The sequence below is a fragment of the Hippopotamus amphibius genome, chromosome X, assembly GCF_030028045.1.
Source record: "Hippopotamus amphibius kiboko isolate mHipAmp2 chromosome X, mHipAmp2.hap2, whole genome shotgun sequence".
Lineage (NCBI taxonomy): Eukaryota > Metazoa > Chordata > Mammalia > Artiodactyla > Hippopotamidae > Hippopotamus > Hippopotamus amphibius.
This window is the reverse complement of record NC_080203.1, coordinates 119,683,267-119,701,949: the sequence shown is the minus strand read 5'-3', so window position 1 is coordinate 119,701,949 and position 18,683 is coordinate 119,683,267. Positions and strand designations below refer to the sequence as shown.

Below are 18,683 nucleotides of genomic sequence, written 5' to 3'. Positions count from 1 at the left end.
ATAAATCATAGCTCTGAGCCTTCCTAGAGAATCGTCAATCCTGGGAATGGTCCTCCTGACACATTCCTCATTCTCAAAATGGGGATACTTCCTACTTCCCAGGAATTTTTTTATTTGTTTGAGATAGAATTCATATATCATAAAATTCACCCCTTCAAAGGTGTACAATTCAGTGATTTTTAGTATATTCACAAGGTTGTACAACCATAACTCCAATCTAATTCCAGAACATTTCCAACACCCCCAAAAGAAACCCTGTGCCCATTAGCACTCACTCCTCCCCCCCTCCCCTAGTCCCTAGCAACCACTTATTTACTGTCTCTCTGGATTTGTCTATTTATAAATGGAATCATACAACTTCTGGCATTTTCTTCCTGGCTTCTTTCACTGAGCATAATGTTTTCAAGGTTCATCATGTAGCATGTGTCAGTAATTCATTCCTTTTCATAGCTGAATAATATTCCACTTTATGGATAAACACATTTTGTTTATCCATTCATCTGTTGGCTATCTGGGTTGTTTCCACATCGTGGCTAATATGAATAATGCTGCTCTAACAGTCAACTGTATTATCCTTTTTTTCTCTGAATTTTAGCCATCCTAGTAGTGTGAAGTGAAATCTCATTATGGTTTTGATTTGCATTTCCTTAACGACTAAGGATACTGAGCATCTTGTCACGTGCTTATTGGTCATTTGTATATCTTCTTTGCAGAAACAGCACAACTACTTGGAAACAGAACCAGGTAGAGGACAATATGTCATTTATATGTTGTCTCACTGAATACACTACATCTTGGGAACTGAGACAGAGATCAGACATGCCCTATGTGGACGTGGGACACAGAGAACGTTAGTTCCCATTAATCCTGCCATAACAGTTTTATCCACTTTGGTCACGGAAGGGCTTTGATGGTGTGGCCCCGTGTTTCTTGGACTTCAATGTGTAGGGCTGGCAGGGCCTGAGAGTCTACCGTCCTAACAAGCTCCCAGGTGATACCAATGCTGCTGGTCCACATACTACTCTTTGAGTGGTGAAGATCTAGAAACTTGTTCTTACTGTGCCCATCACTGTGCTGTCTCATTTAATCCTTATGACAATTTAAAATAACTCCACTTTATAGATGAGGAAACTGAGGCTTAGAGAGGTTAATTAACTTACCCACAGTGGTAAGAGCTAGTAAGTAGTAGAGCTGGTTATGGGACTCCTAAGACTGCAGTTTATAGGCTACTTTACCAAACCGTCTATCTTAAACAGTCTACTAGCCTCCATAGTTCATGAAATGGATTTGTTTTCCTAATCCACATGCCCTCAATCATAAAATAATTTACTCACCTCTGTGACACTTGAAAGAAAAGAAACATAGCAACAGTAAAACACTGGTGGGTAGAAAATGTTACTAACCATCGAAGACATTTCACAAAGCCAGCAAATGGGAAGCAAAATATAAAAATTCAGCAATAACTCATAGGCCAACCAATACCACCTGAGGTATTTTCCTCAGAGTCACCAGCTTGGCCTCTTTTACCTGAGTCACCGGCCTGCTGAGAGAACATGAGTGCACTTCTGCTTCTGGCTAAAGAAGCCTGTGTGGGTGTCAACAGTCGCATAACAAGAAAGGTTTCCATGGGACTAAGGTGCATGCGATGAGCTGAGGGACGGAATCAAATGAAAATTTTAAAAAGCAAAATTAAAACAAAACAAAATAAAATGTCTAAAACAACACAGTGCATGATGCAAATCAACTTCTGGGTGGCAGAATGAATGTGGAAAATAAAAATATTGTAGCAAAGGATGACTTCAGAGCTTGTCATAGTAAAAGAAAACAGACGATGTGTCATTTAGAGCTTGGGAGAGTGTGTTACTTCTCTTGGGGTGCCAGAATTTACTCAATGTGCTATTACAGAATTACAGTATCATCTGTATCACCCGAAGAGAATTAGCCCATCTTTCAAGATGTAATATGCACTCAAGGAACCATTTACTCACCAAGTAGATCTAACATTGGAAAAAAAGATTACTCCTACAAAACACTTGCTTTAGGTTCTCTGTTAGGAAATATCTCATAACACACTGATTTTGTTAATGTAGAAATACGCATCCTTTCATACTCTTTCCCACACAAATAAGGGCAAAGCTTAAATAAGAAACATAAAAATAAAAATAGCCAACTAATTATCAGCTTTAATGGAAGTAGTAGTATTCATAATCTAAAATTTAGTGATTGAAATGTCACTTTGATGGTTTCGGAACACATTATATGATAATGGATTAATTTTCAATTACTTTGTATTCTTTGGGTATCCACTAGCCAATAAATGGCTTAGAAATTTCAAATTTTCAATTAATAATCCACAAGCAGATAATTCAGTTGCCAACAATATATAATAACATACTGATTATCATTACACATTAATTAATGCAAATATGAATTTAACATCAATTTGTAACCATATGAATTAATGAAAACATATGGGATATATTCACAAATGGAACAGCTATACAGAGTTAAAAGTATGCAGATGTTTTCTCATCCAGCTTAGTTAATTCAAGGTTTCCAGCGCTTACCCATGAATGCATCAGACAGCATCAACAATGACACTTGTGGGGTCTCTGACACATATGACAGACCTCCATGCTGGAGGTTCAAGGTCAAAGCCAGTGGAAAAAAAACCAGGAACACACACTGGCCTCTTCAAAGTCACAAACATCCTCCTGCTCACCCCCTAGTGATGACTCGACGTGTTAAATACTCCACTGCCACCTGACCCTTCTTCAGTGATGCTTTAAGATATGCATTTAATGCATGGAGAGCTTCCCTCCCTTCCTTAACCTACATACTCTGAAAGGTATCAATTCAGACTTTCAGTGCCTTCTCTGAGCCTCCATTAGAACACGGGTGATTTTTATATCCATTCAGTTTCTGGAACTGGCACCTGTCCTATACATATCATCTCTCACCTCAAAACAGAGTGCCAGAAAACGCCACCCATCCTTTTGCCGTTTTAAAGATTTCATATTAGTTCCAAACTTCTGTTTTCAAAATAGAAATAAGCACGCTTACAAACCACAGACAAGATCAGAACTCCATTTTCTCACGCATTTGAGTCTCCCATGTACCTCTGCCTCATCAATCATGCTGTTTCGCGCTAATCAACAATATCGCACCAATAACTGGGCAGTTAGTTTTTTAACAGTTGCATCTGCCCACTGGCCAATTAACTCCAGGCCAGGATAACACCTACATGCATTGTGGAAAATGGAAGTCTCTTTCAGACTAGGAGAATAGCATTAACTCCTGTCCTTATTCAACAATGACGTGGTTCCACAGAGCGATGCCACTTTCCAAAGTCCCATTAGTGAGGCCTGGGGGCTCCCACACACAGATCACAAGGCTAGGAGAATGGGGGTATTTGCACAAAACTCAAAAGGGGCTCTCACAAAGACTGACATTAACACGCTCACACTAGAAAGAAGAAAACTGGAGAGACCAGGTCTACACGTTCACTTGCCTCGGTCTGGGGAATAGGATATTGCCGCAGTGGATGAAGACAGGCGCTTACTCGTGGGAGGCTCCGTCTGCTTTGGCAAATTCATGGCTGATGTTGAAAATTTGTCACATGCTGCAGAGAAATGCATTAAAGACATTGTATTCACACCACTCTAGACCAAGAAACACATTTCCCAAAGTGTTCTTCCTGTCCTCATCCACATGCCTCCAAAACCACTGTGGCACAGCACAATGCTTCCAGCTCCCTGCTCTCTACTTAGCATGTCTGGGAATGCCTAGGCCACAGCAGCCATCCATCTGAAGTAAGTTCTTCTCTTCCATTGCTCAACTTTATGTTTCTCTTAGATTTCAAGTGTTCAGCCTCACTCAACTGTTAAAACTAAAGCCATGCTAAATCCCACCAGCCAACCATTTCCTTGTGTCCAGAGACTTTTAAGTAAATTGAGGCCACACAAAAACAAAACCAACGTGGACCCAGAGACAAATCACCACTGCAAAATGTTCTACGATCTGACTGAGACTGGGTGAACTGAAACTGGACTTTTTCTGAGGTTATCTAGAGCTCAGGTTGCAGAGAAAAGTAATTTGTAAAGCAAGGAGCTGTATTTAAAGCAGAACAACCTTTAGCAGTTGGTTTCTTCCTCTTATCAAGAGATTGGGTCACAATGGCCCTTTCTCAAAAGCTATGACTGTTTATGGTTAGGATTTTAACATGTGGTCCTCGGTTTGGAGCTCTTAATTTCCACCCACTATTTTAGATGGGCTTCTAAATGAAACCACTGCAGCAACCCGAGAGGTGCTGACAGTGCCAGCCAAGAAGCAGCCGAGCTTGAGGCAAAAGGGAAGATGTGTTTGCCGCCACTCTAAAGGAAGCAAACTCATCAATAATATTTTCAAAATATACTCTTCTACTCATTTTGTTTTCAAATGAAAGAAGTGCTATGTCTGACAATTTCTCCTGACCAAATGATGATCCTGAATAATTTTTAAATAGCTTAGACTGAAGTAAAATTATAATACAGTCTATTTGTGTATAAATAAAATATTTAAACTTAAAATGCTATGAGTTTTAATATATCTACTTTCCAATGTTTCAGTATTTTTTTCAAGTATTTTAATGTTCTGGGGAAAAATAACCATTAGAAATTACATAAAGCCATGTTTCTAGGGCACACATTTCCCCTTTTGCCTCGGGCTCCGATATGGGTCAGCATGGCACTGGTCTTTGGAAATTCAATATTTTGTTCATCATAGATTGTTCTGCATTAATTTCGATTAAAATATTCTTTTAGCTTGATTACTTAGATTTCTGGTGCTCCCTTAAACTGGGTGCTCCAGTCAAGTACCACACTCACCTCACACTGGCTTGGGGCCCTGGATGCGATTCCCAAGGTATAATTATCAACCCTACCTGCCCCTCTCTGCCAGTGTCCACATGACAGCGAACATGGCCCAGGCAGCAAAGTCTCTGCTACTCAGCAACATCAATAAAAATTATTCTTTGTCAAAGAAATGCTGGAAACCAAGGATATTTACTCCTACTGCTATAATTTGACCTTCTGGGTGGCTGATAAATACTGTATCCCTTTTACATCTTGTCTTTTCTTTGCCAGCCAAAGACGGGTTGGATTTCTAAAGTCATTATTAAATGGGAGCAAGGTTTTGCTAGTTCTGTTCTTGATCTACATGCTGAGAATTTCCCAGGTCTGTACGCAAAATAGAGAGCCTACTAAAGAGAGGAAATCAAGAACAAAGCCAATTTATCTCCTTGTTTGGATTCACAGTGTTAGTACTGGTAAACTCAAACACTTCTCTAGGAATCCATCACATTAATACCCAAAAATCTGTATAATTATAGGTTTTGGTAACCAAAAGTGATTGAAATACCCTACTACTTAATGCCTAAAACCGATAATACATGAGAGTGTTAAAGATCTAAATGCACAGAGGTCAAATACTGACAAGATTTTCAAGGCAGGAGTTACTGAGCTAAGGATGAAATGTCTCCAGGGTACTAGGATGTAAGGCATGCACGCTCCATAATGACGAACAAAGAAATATGGGCATGTCATTCACATCCCTAGAAAAAAGTTCTAAGGGGTCAGACTAAGAAATCAATTGTAAAAGTGTTCGAGACAGACACAGTGATGGAGGAGGGTGACCAAGACAGTCATCACAAAATGCCATGGCACAGTGATGCTCGGATATACCGTTGGTGGACTCAGCAGCGGCGGCAGTGGTCCCTGGGTCCGGAGGGAGGGTGCTGGATGCTAAACCTAGAGGAGGGGGTGGGGTATTTCCTGATTCACCTACACAGCAAAAAAAAAAAAAAAATCAGAGCAAAGAGAGGTAAAAGAAAAAAATCCCAATTTCTGGTTGACTCTAGTTTTTATTAGGAAATTAGAAAAAGTAACAGATGCGTTGTTGACTTCTCAAAAAAAAAAAAAAAAGAAAAGTAAAGTATATTCACTGGCAAAAGGTTAAAAGCACAATACAGCAAAGTCGAGAAACTGTACCACTCACCTAAACCTATCTGCTCTTGGAGAGAGCCAGTACCCAACTCCTGCGTAACAGAATGGCAGACACAGAAGAGAAGACACTAAAAAGAGGGCCTAGTAACAATCCATACCTTAAATTAAACATTTGAAAATTTAAAGATGAGTATGAACTGGATAATGAAATAAATAAGTCACCTTGAAACAAAACTGAAAGAGCAACAAAAATAAATAATGTTGAGGGAAGAACCCCAGCCCCTCTTAGGGGGTTACTGCTGCTCAGCCTTTCCCGGTCATGCTGCAGCCATGACTTAGCCTACTGCCACTGACCTTCCCTGAAATCAGGTTACCCTGGGCTTGCTAGGTGGATCCGGTTAACCAGGCTCTACATTCATTTTCTCTGCTTTTCTTTTGCTTTACCTCAAAGCCCAGTTATTGTATCAACTGCTATTTGCAAGCAAGAAGAACGAACAGATTCCCTTCACAAGAAATGCAAACACAGGAAGCTTGGCAGCTTTAAACATCACATCTGAAAAAGGTACCTGCAGATCTGTGCAAAGCATCCCCCAGATCCCACGGGCGCCAGTCTGCCCAGGATCGCCCTCCTGCCCTGAGATCTCCCCACTGGTCCTGCGATGCAGGGACAGCCCTTCACTCACCATCGCGTCCTCCGGGTCCCGCGGCCAGTGATGCTCCCCACGAGCACTTCTTCTTCAGCTCCAGCTGCTGCGTGCGCTCCAGAGACCTGCGCATCATCGCCTCCAGCCGCTCCTGCCCAGTTCATGAAAGAGAGAGCAAGATTAACCACCCAGCCCCACTGCACTGCTGCGCCTCTGTGTGGGGGTGAGTCACCAGACGCAGCTTTCTGCTCAGCATCCAAAACCCAGGCACGTGTGCTCTCCCCACCACACCAGCGCCTTCTTAGTGGGTGGAGAGTAAACAATGCAGCTAGTGCTGGCTCCCAGCCCCAACACCTCTTTCCTCCCCAGGGAGAGGCTGCTGCGGCAGCCAGGCCTTGATTTGTTTAAGAATAATGCCAGACAAGCATTAACTCCTTGAGGCCTGTCCCATCCAGTAAACTGGAATTGTGCTCTACAACCAACTGTATCCTCTCTTGTTGAAAAGCATAAAGCACTATGATTTGCGCAAACAGAAATATAATTTGAATTTTAATAGCCTTAAGCATAATTTTTGGGGGTGATACACCATGACTTTGAAGCCTATTTTGCAAAGTCCCATTTTCCTCTTAGAACTTCTTAAAGGGAATTAATTGTTTTCTACATTGTAACACTTTTCTGCTACATAGTATCTGGGGATAATACTGCATATTTCAAAATTTAAGAGACAAGAGTAGGGTAACTTCTGGCCATAAAATCAAGCATTTATGCGTTCTCAGAGTTAGAGGAGGGGAAGAGAAGAAGAACTGAACAGTTTTTAGCCAGAAGAGAAAAACAACAACCAGGCTTCTCTCCTAACAGAGCATTTATCAAAAGCACTCCCCTGTATTAACCAAATTGTTCTTTTCATAAAGTTGGGCCTGACTGCTGGCAAATCTTTCCCTGCCACTGGAGTGAAGTTGTCCTAATTCTGTGCTCCCCACCACCTCAATGACACTGCAAATACCAAATCCGCTCCCTGCCTCCACTGGAGAAGGCCTGCAGGGTAAACAGTTACACAGACACATTTCACCCTCATAAAACCCAACCCTAAGGTGCTGCACTAACTGGGCTAATCCTAGCCCAACTTCAAAACAAAAAGACTACTTTCTCATGGATTAAAAAAACAAGCAAGCAAAATTAATTTAGGGCAGCACCAACTGAGTGACCACGACTTAAAGATCAGGGAAAGGTTCCTTTACTTCACTCACTAGAAACACAGAAAGGTCACTTAGGAGGTGCCTGGACCTATCCCTTCTGTCCACACCAGAGGGATGAGATGAGCATTCTCCACATCCTGCCTCCCCTGCATAATTCTTCCTCCAAATAGCACTCTGCTAAAAGACGGCTTCTCTGGGGACCTGTGAGCAGAAAGGGGATTTCTTTCCTCCTGTAAGTCTCAGATTTGTATTTGCTCTTAACTGCGCTCTAGTTTTTGGCTGAGATTCTACAATCATGAGTGTGCATTTCCTGGCAGAATCCTGTCCTCAAGACCCTGACCCATTAAATTCTGACAGCTAGCCCCAGCGGTTTGTCTGAGAAAAGATGGGGGCTTGGAGGAACTAGAACTTCTTGACTATTTCAGGACTGAAGTCTGGTCACTCAAGATTGGGGCTCAACAGTATTTCATTATGTGGATTTAACATCAAGTATTTTAACCAATGACCTAATTTAAGTGTTGAAATCTTTCACCTCAGAGTGAATTTAGTATTGAGTGGGTTATGGGAGATTGCCTACATGCCAGAAGGACCTCACAAGATAGTCCCTCATCTACTAGGAAACCAATGAGAGCAAAGAACATCAAGACTCATGGCCTACTGTATCACTGAATAGCTATCTAGGGGCATAATTTATAAGGGAACGTTCATCCAAACTCAGAGCTACTCCTGAACCATTCAGTTACCTTTAGAAAAAATATCTCTGTCATCCACCCCCAATCCACTGATCTGTTCCAAATTCTACCACTAGAGATTCATTCTCTTGCGCTGTACACAGGCTTATGAAAATGACACTATCCCTGAGAGAAGACACAATCATTCTGTGTCACCCACTTTTGGAGAGATGATTAAAAAATAGGTGGTAACCAAGCTCTATGGTAAGGGGACTTATAAAACCTAAAGTTGTCAGAATGAGATGTTTCAAACATGTCAAAACCAAAACTGGTTCACTTCGCTCTTATTAGAGGTTAGTCCCATATAGTCCCATATTACCTAGCACGTGTGCGTATCTTTCTGTTCCTTCATGTGATGGAATGTAAAGAATGCTAGATTTGGAGTCAGGAGATATGAATTCAAATCCCACTTCTGTGTGCTACTTTTCAGCCCCATGACCCTGAGTTAATCATTTAACATCATCCGTGGGCATCAGTTCCTGGTCTATAAAATGGGGATGATACTACCTATATTACAGATCATTCGAGTCTACAAGATAATAACTAGCATAGTAAGTCCTTAACCAATGCTAAATGAATCCAAGTTTGAAAAGAAGGATTATTAACATGGCAGTTTAGAGGTGTGGTCCTCAAATGCGAGTGAACTTGCATCAGAATCACCTGGAGGGCTTGTTAAAACACCAGTTGCTGAGCCCAACCCCCAGAGTTTCTGAGTCAGCAGGTCTTAGGAGAATGTACTGAGAATGCATCTCTGACAAGTTCCCAGGAGATGCTGGTGCTGCTGGTGCTGGGAGCCACTGGTTAGAGGAAAGGCTTGAGAGGAGAGAGTGTGTGCGAGAAAGTTCAATCACATCAGAAGAACAGTATTAATAAATATCAGAGCTGCATACTGCATACTGCAATTCCTGCCAAGTTCTGGCTCTCCTGAGTATCATCTGATGATCAATAGAGGATGGGGAAAGGGCAACGCAGATTCTTGTCCCTAGAATGTCCTCTATTGGGTGGGGCTTAGTGGAAGGAAGGAATGAGGGCAACTCACCCTTGACCCCTTGAGCTCTGGCCCTAGATCTGCCTGGATGAACTTAGAGGAGATCCATGACCAAGGTGACGTGCTGAGCTGGTCGAGCAGCATAAAAGGCCTCCAGCCGGGCTCGGCCTGGCCATTGTGACCCAGACAGCTGTCTCAGGCAGGAGTGGAGGGCTGACTGTGCCTTTTCCACTGCCCTTACTACATGTGTTCTGGGGACAACAGCATGGGGACAAGCCCCCAAATGGTCCTAAGCACAGCTCCATGGAGGGCCTTTCTCTCTGCAAACAGACGTTCACATCTGGCCAGAAAGCCATGTAGTCACCATGGCCCCATGCCAGCCAATGCCCTCTGAGAGCAGCCAGCTTTCAGCTTACTGAAGTTTTTGTTTAGTTGAGTTCAGAAAGTTCTCATTTTTACACTCAGTCTGGTCAGTTTTGTTAGGTATCAAGCAAGAAGACTATGAGAAGTTGTGATGCATTAAAGTAACATAGAGACGAAGGTAGTACTCTTTGAAAGAGGCCTTTCCTGGTTATCTGTTTAGCATGAGGAACATAGAGTTGGCTTCACCAAATCCCATTTTCCAGGGCCCCTAGTCATGAAGCTATACCTCCCTGAGTGGAGAAGGGGTAAGCACATTGTGCTGTCAGCCTTAACCCAGGCAGGTGACACGCACTTGTTCCAGAAGCTTGATTCTTGGGACCTATGCGGCTGTGAGGGCTGGAAGAACCAACCTTGAGGAGAAGGCAGCCTCCAGTGAGATAACAAGCTCAAGGTCAGGGTGTCAAGTGGACACTGGACTCCCCCTTCCCCAGGACAGGCCTGACCAGCTTCTAGTGCTCGACACCTCTGGGAGCTAGGCCGGCTGTGATGCCCACTTCTGTGTTGGTGGAGAGAAGGCCTCCAGGCTGAGTCTGGGGCTCACCTGCACAGACGTGAGGGGTTACCAAGAGCAACATCATGGCAACAACCCTAGGGTCATGGAGCCAGGGCAGTGCTGAGGGGGAGGTGAGGAGTCAACAGGCCTTTTATGAGCTCCTAATATCAGACCCAGAGAGGTAGGAGTTGGTGGGCAACACATACATTTTCCAACAAGCTAGAGAAGCAAAATGGAGTGAACCATCTTCCTGTGGAGGCTTCTCCCTGGTTGACAGAGACAGACCCTGACAAAAAGGACTTAAATCTGGCACTGAGAAGAGAATGGAGAACCTCGATAGCTATGTGCCAAGCAGGCAGCAGCCCTCCAAGGATCTCCAGTGAACCATGGGGGCAAATGCAAAGGCCTTCCTTTGGAAAGGGCTCCTGCAGCAGACACCTATCCATCCTCTCCAAAGATCACCCATGAGAACGCCAATCGGACCTCTGCACTAGCAGAGCACTGACAACGAGGTGGTAGACAGGCCAGCCTGCGTGGGGATAGTCCCTAAGCTCCACCTGAGTCTCCTGGGGCTCAGAGGGTGGAACAGGTGGTGGAGGGAGCCCACTGCTTCCTCGGGTTGCTCTATACCCATGGGAGGCCCAGCTCTCAGCCCTACCCTGCTGTGTCTGTGGAGAAGCAGGGTGCAAGCTCGGTGTGTGTTTGTGCTGACCATGGGCAGGCAGCCTGCCCCACTCCCCACCATCACCACATGAGGGGTGAAAGGGTGTACACAAAGCAAACAGGAAATTATCCACAGTACAACCACTAACGAGTCAGCTGCATCAGGACCAACCATCTGGCATGACATTCCCTCAACTGCAAGAGAGCGAAGTTTGGCAGCTTGATTTAAAACGCCTCTGGCACTACCATTCAATGAAGAAAAAGTACAGACAGGGAGCGCCTCAACGTGGACCCGTGTGACACTGTCAGGTGTGGTAGAGGCTCAGGAAGCATCTCCCATGACTTCACAGTGCCCCTTCCTGGAAACGGCAGCGACATACATCCCCTGCAATCAGCAATCCCACAGGAGGTCAGGAGTGGAAATGGAGCAAGCAAGGAGGAAAGAGACAAGCTCTGAGCCAAGGAAGGGAGGACCGGAAGAAAAGGCGCGAGCCCAGCACTCACAACAAACACCCAGGCTGGGAAAGGAGAGATCTGTCCTGGTCACTGAAACAGCCCAAGGCACCGTGGCTTTTCTGTTGTTCTCTACACTCTGTGCCATAATCTTTTCTGGGTAGCTCTCTCTTGACCTTGCCTCAGCCAAGGTCAGCTGAAGTCATTGAAGGGAAGCTAACATTTCTGAGCGACTACTCTGTGCTAGGTGCTTTGCTGGTACTTTCATAAGTCACCTCCTTTAACTCCTATGACCACTTCTGTTTTGGGCCGAGGAGACCGAGTTAGAGGGGCTCTGGGACTTGGCCCTGGCTACCAGCTGCTTAGTGGGAGAGCTGGGATTTGCACCAGGAGGTGACAAAGGCACACAGTGATCGGGCTGTGCAAGCAACAGCGAACTGAGGCTAAGACTTGGCTCAGGCCATTAAGAGGAACAAAGAAGTCACCATTTACGCCTGTGCTTTGTGGGCAAAGATGGGTCTAATTCTGTGTATGTGAGCATGTTTGTGTTTTTTTTTTTTTAATTAAAAAAAGACAAAAGGGTAAACATAGTGATAATTCAGAGATTTAAAAAAATACTGAATTTATACCAACATCTCTATCTTACAGTGTTGGCGATTAATGAACCTCTATATTGTTCATACTAAATGATGAGTCACTATACCTTATGAATAAAAAATGATCATCACCTGATGCAAGGCTATGATTACACCCTTAAAATACACTTGTTAAGAAAATCTATATCCCAAATATGCTTTCTAAATATATTTTCAAAGTTTAGTAATAAAGGACTCTGTCAGAGTAATTACATTCCATTTCTTTTTAAAAAGATAACTGGGGAGAAAGGATGATTAAAGTAAGAACCTGCATTAAAATATAAATAGACTAGCATGTTTGTATTGGAAGGTAGACTATTTGATTTTCCAGCAGTGAATACAAGGTCATGTTATCCTCCACCCTCACAGCCCTTCCTCCAGCCTTGTGTCTACCCCAGAAGCACACACTCCCCAGCTAATTTGAATGGGTCTGTCTCCTTGTTCCTGTTCTAGCGTGAACTGCGGAGACGGCTGGAGCCCAGCCCTCACCTCCTCCTCCCGTAGCTTCTGCTTCCTCTTCTCCTCCACGGCAGCTCTCTTCTGCTCCTCTCGCTGCCGCTGCTCTTCCAGCTTCCGCCATCGCTCCTCAATTTGCTTTTCATATTGGAGCTTGGCTCTCTTCTGTTTCTCCAGGATCTGCTGCTCCCGGGCAGCTGAAGGAAGGAATGCGGAAGAGAGGTGTCATTACTAGAGCACCCCCACGCCATTTGGATTAATACCAAAAATGCAGAAGTGGGAGCGGCCCCCAAAAAAGAGACTGGTGGTATCGTAGGCTGCAGTGACTGAGATGAAGGGTGCTGGTGCCTCCGCTGCTAGCTGGGTGACCCTGGACGTATTAACCACGTCATCTCTCTGCCTCAGTTTCCTCCTCTGTGAAGTGGGGATATTGCATGTGCTACATTAAAGTATTGTGGAGACTGAATGAGACAATGCACAGAAAGTGGACAGTCACTGCCCTACACATGGGAGCTCTGCCTGTCATCGTCATCAAGTCAGACTCATCCCAATGGCTAGGCCACACACGGGTTTGAGAAATGAGAGCTGTCAGGGTTATCTTCGCTCAGGACACGTTAGCTGTACACGCACTGTGCACCAGATGCTGAGGGGGGTGAAGGCAAACAGAAGGGGATGAACAGGATCGGCCTCCCTCTTGAGACATTTACTAAGGGTTCCCTGGAGGACACAATGCCTGAGCCGACCAGCAGGAGGCAATCAAGGAGAAGGATCTGAAAGCTCCTCTTCTGTCTCAGGGCCCTGGGGAAGCCACTCCACCTACTTCGTGGCACCCTGTGGGGAACAGGCCAGATGCATCTGTGCATAGCCTGCAAGAGGTACGACAGCCTTTCTTAATGGGTTCCCTGTCTTGACACAGAAATGGCCTTCAGTGCCGATTTCCTCCGTTCCCCCGAGGATGGCCCTTCTAGCTGCCCTGGGGAGAGGCTGCCTGAGGGGGCAGGGGCAGCGACTGTCTCTAGTTCTTCAGCATCCTACCCACAGCCCTAGCGCACTGCCAGTAACAGAGGTTCAATGAGTGCTCAGTGAGCAAATCAACTGTCCTGAGAATTATGTAACAACTCTGAACAGGCCAGTGGCGGTACAGGTTTGCTCCCAGTTTTTCACATTCGCCTAGCAACTATCCCAGTTCTCTTCCCATTCAGTCACAAATTTCTAAGGGTCTTCAAAAAAGACACCATCATATCTCCACTCCCTTAGATCTAAACAGCCAAAGTACACAACTTACCAAGACATTTTTCTCTTTCTTTTCGTCTTTCTTTAGCTAGTCGTTGTCTCTCATCAGATTTTAAAAATCCATCCATGCCTACAAGAGGGAAAACACATCGAAAGACTTCACTCTCCCCGTGCGCTGAGTGGCAAGGGCTGCTGGGCCCACACCCTGGGTGTGGCCACACACACACACACATCACCCATCAGCACTGCTTCACCCGCAGAGGCCTGATCCATTGCTCTCTACCATACGTACAGCTCGGCCCCGAGAGTCGAGGGGCAATAGCCACAGCTGCCACGCTCACCCACCCAGCTGGGCTGGTAGTGGCCCAATACCAGCCCTGGAGAACCAACCCTCTCCCTAGTCCTCTGGCCCCAGGCCTGGCCCCACAGGGGTCAGAAAGCACAATAAGTGACAGGCCTGGCAATGTGCAGAAAAGCCCACCGGGCCTCCCCCGGTCTGGCTCCCAGGTGAAGGCAGAAGCACAAAAGTAGACACGATTATTACACAGACAGTGAACATTTGACTTTCTGGAAGGAGTCAACTGCTGAGGGACATGTATGAGCTCCTTGGGTGAGCACTGAGAAAATACAACACTCAAGTTTGATTTTGGTTCCGCTAAGTTTGCTCCCATGTCAATCACAAAGAAGGAATATAACATACTCCTGTTTACAGTATATAAAACAGAACAAATGGCAATTCCCCCCTAAAATGTCTGGGAAACATCCCAGGAGCTCCACATCTCCATCCATCTTCCACAGGACCCTAAAGGGCTTTTTGAGTCAAAGATTAAATGGTCTTCACAGTTGTTTTAGGATTAAAAATAATTCACTGCACTTGGTCACAATTGGTCATTCATGAGTATTACTTATATAATGGTCAAGGACCACATCCTGGAGAAATCGGCTTTAGTGTTACTATGACTGGATTCACCTTCCAAGTGCCTGGGCCGTCCTCCACGGTAGTGTCACAGCTGACTTCATAGTGTGCCTCACTGCCACAGTGACCCGTGCGCCTTTCAGGGATGTTCCTACTGCTGCCCAGGACAGGGACCTGGAGGCTTGGACTGCAGTGCAGGCAGCAGGAATGCAGATAAGGATGGACATGGTAAACACTGGATTGTCATGATTCCCCATAAGCATCTAATTTTGCAGCCTGGATTATGCAGCAGGGATATTAAAGCTCAAGAGAGAACTGGAAAATCAACCTGACTACAAGTGCCACTCTGCATATTTGTTTTTAGTCAATTCTTTTTTTCTTCTTTTTTTTAAAACTGAAGAATAGTTAATTTACAATGTTGTGTTAGTTTCAGGTGTAGAGCAAAGTGATTCAGTTATACATATACATATATATACACACGTACATACATATACATATATACATATATGTGTGTATATACATACATGTGTCTATATATACATATACATACATATACATATTATATATTCTGTTCCACATTCTTTTCCATTGTAAGTTATTACAAGATACTAAATGTAGCTTCCTGTGCTACACAGTAGGTCCTTGTTTCCTTATTTTATATATAGTAGTCTGTATATTTTATCCCAAACTCCTGATTTATCCCTTACCCTATCCCTTTTGGTAACCATAAATTTGTTTTCTATGTCCGTGAGTCTATTTCTGTTTTGTAAATAAGTTCATTTGGTTTTTGTCAACTCTTAATCATTACAACGCTACCGACAACATGAACAGCATCAAGAATTTAAAGTTCTATCCACCTCATTACATACAGACATATATATACTACCAACTGTAAAATAGTCAGTGGGAAGTTGTTGTATAACAAAGGGAGTCCAACTCGAGGATGGAAGATGCCTTAGAGGACTGGGGCAGGGAGGGTGGGGGGGACTCGAGGAGGGGGAGTCAAGGAAGGGAGGGAATACGGGGATATGTGTATAAAAACAGATGATTGAACCTGGTGTACCCCCCCCCAAAAAAAAAAAGTCCAAAAAAAAAAAAAAAAAAGAAAATTCACCAGAAAAAAAAAAAAAAAAAAGAATTTAAAGGCCCAATTTCTCAGCTCATCACTGCTGGTCCCCCACAATCTGACCCCTTTCTCCCACGTCCCCTGCACCTGTTTAAACCCCTTCAAAACCCCAGTTTCCCAGACCCGTGATGCTCTGTGCCCCCACATGGCTGGCAGGACTCTAATTTCATTCTGCTTGGCTGCAGAGTACCCTCAGTCTCCCTGCAGGGAGGGAGGGGCTATCGAGCCAGGGGCGAATCTGCATCTCTGGGTCAACGGGCTCGGGCCACACCCCACTCCCACAGGCCTAGAGGTGCACACACAACACTCAAAGGAGGGCATGTGGTTAGTGGAAGGGGAACAGGGAGATAAAAACAGGTTTCTCTTTAATGATTCTCTAAACATTTCCAAGCTCTGGTCTCTACCTTAAGCTTTTGATTAATAAGGATTTGTTCTGTGTGAAAAGCTACAAAGAGAAGCCTAGGACTCCTGGATAGATGCTGGCATCAGCACCCACATCAACTTGTCAGCTCAAGCATGACCTGTCACCCTCCAGATCTAAGATACAGCCTGGAGAACCACTGAAGGTGTTATTCAAACAGAAGAAAGAAAGAAAAACTGAAGGAAAAAGGCCAAGCACATTTGAAACTGGCCATGTTACCCTGAGGCTTTATCCACAGAAGGCTGTTTGTTCCAGCGACATGCATGATTTTAGGCTGCCCCCTTGTGGGCACTTCTAAGAGTCACACCTTCAAATCATTTCCTCTCCAGAAAATCTTCATCATCAGGCTTATAGTCATCACCAGCTTCGTCATAACAGGAGGCTACGATCTACGAACCAAGTCCTTTGCTTGAATTTATTCGGCCCAGTCACACCATGATGACGGAGGTACTATTATGGTCTTCATCTTATAGCCACAGAAAGGGAGGCACAGAGGTTAACTTGTTCAAGGTCACACCATCAGAAACTGGAGACACCAGGTTCAAACCTAGGAACCTGACTCCAGGACCCACACTCTTAATTATTGCTTTTCCATGTGGCTCTCTGGCAAAGGAGGACATGTAACAGCTCTTAGTTCCCATGAACAAAACCTTCGTGGCTTTCTGAGACCCAGTATTGTACGCAGGGAACAAGTCCCATCCTTGTCCCAGGAATGCGCATGCAAATTTGGAGCTAAGTGCAAATCCAACTCATTAGAGAAGTACTGAGTAAGCACTACTGTGAGCCGGGCACTGGCCAGCTGGGCACAGATGTGCTAATTATTTGCTTCCTCTTCAAACTGACGGTTTGGAAATGTTTGGAGGCTGGGTGGGGAAACAAGACAGCCAGATGACCCGAGGCAACCATGCCAAGCAATTCTTCTTTGGCCCCACTGAGGGGGGTAGAGTGACTCAAACAGCCCAAGGTGGGTAACCTGGAGTCTCTATGCTGTCACATGGCAGCCACAAGCCACGTGCATCTGTTTAAATTTAAGATAATCAAAATTAAATGCAATTAACAGTTCAGTTCCTCCATCACACTGAGCACATTTCAGGCACTCACTAGCCACATGAGGCTGGTGGCTACTGTACTGAACAGTACTGAACCAGGAGCCTGAAGGCTCACTCCTGTTATTCTCTCCCTTCACACGTAACTGCTCTGGGACACATATGAATAAGGAAGAGCTCAGAGTCCAGTCAGGGTTGAGTTTTGCTGGGTGAGTAAGGTCAGGGTAAGGCCTCATTCCGCCACACAGCATCTGCCTCTCCAGATTAAAAGAATTGTCAAGCAATCATTTCCAGAACATCCATTTGAAAAGAAGCCAAATAATTAACTTACATCTCCAACTTCCACCTTGTGATCCCTGAGAACCCTCCAGGGGCGCCTGCCAAGAGGCCCTGGGCTCATCCCAAAGGAAAAAGGGGTAGAATACAAACCAGACAGCCCCTATGTATTAGGGGGCATGGACCTGACTAGATATTATGATTATAACAACACAGCCGGAGCAATTGAGGTAGACTAGGGTTAACAGACCCAGGGAAAGTGACCTTAATACATGAACACTAACAATACCAGGAGACCTCCTCTAAAGACGTGGTATAGTCAAGAGTTAATGCTGAATTTGGTTCCACAAGGCAGTCTTCTTTCTGTATGGCCCGAAAACCTACTGTTGTTTTCCTATCCAATCGTCCTTTGTCCCTTGTACCTTGTACTACATGTGTACATGTATTGTCTCTCTTTATTAAACCAGAGACCCATTTTATTCTTGAACCCCATGAGAACAGGTGGAGAAGAGATCAGTACTTGCCAGGGGTAAGGGAAGAGGGGCGGAAGGGAAGTGGTGGCTACAAGAGGGGCCTTGCAGTGACGACTGTGCCGGCGTCAACAACCCTAGCTGTGAGAGTAAACTACAGTGCTGCATGTTAGTACCGCTGGGGGAAACGGTAAAGGGTACACGGGATCTCTCTGTAGTACTGCTTATAACTGCATGTGAATCTGCAATGACCTCAAAGTAGAAAGTTTAATTTTTAAAAATCTGGCCCAAGTGTAAAGCCCTGGGAGGGACCCAAAGACAAAGCGGGAGCAGGGGACACCTTCCCAGAGGTGTCCTACCTAGCAGAAGGACGAGGGGCACCCATGTCAGAGCCACACCTGCCCCATTCTTGATGCAGTAATGTTTCCCAGGGCAAAGGTGCTCAGGTAATGTGCACCCCTGAAACACAGGCCCTTTCCTGGGCAATTCATCCCTACAGGAAATGAGAATCAAACAGGGATACTGAACAGCC

General features: G+C 44.8%; 1 protein-coding gene across 6 annotated transcripts in view; it reads right to left on the bottom strand.

Moving 5' to 3' along the window:
• MAP7D2 (MAP7 domain containing 2) overlaps positions 1–18,683 on the bottom strand; it is a 102,140-nt gene that overhangs the window by 34,526 nt on the left and 48,931 nt on the right. For 4 of the 6 annotated variants that reach the window (XM_057718594.1, XM_057718590.1, XM_057718592.1 and 1 more), the window contains exons 2-7: positions 13,949–14,026; positions 12,697–12,860; positions 6,665–6,776; positions 5,721–5,819; positions 3,512–3,622; positions 1,528–1,650 (exon numbers count right to left, since the gene is read on the bottom strand). In XM_057718594.1, coding sequence (XP_057574577.1) covers positions 1,528–1,650; positions 3,512–3,622; positions 5,721–5,819; positions 6,665–6,776; positions 12,697–12,860; positions 13,949–14,026 — 687 coding nt within the window. The remainder of the gene's footprint in view (positions 1–1,527; positions 1,651–3,511; positions 3,623–5,720; positions 5,820–6,664; positions 6,777–12,696; positions 12,861–13,948; positions 14,027–18,683) is intronic. The other 2 variants (XM_057718595.1, XM_057718591.1) reach the window with 2 other exon arrangements.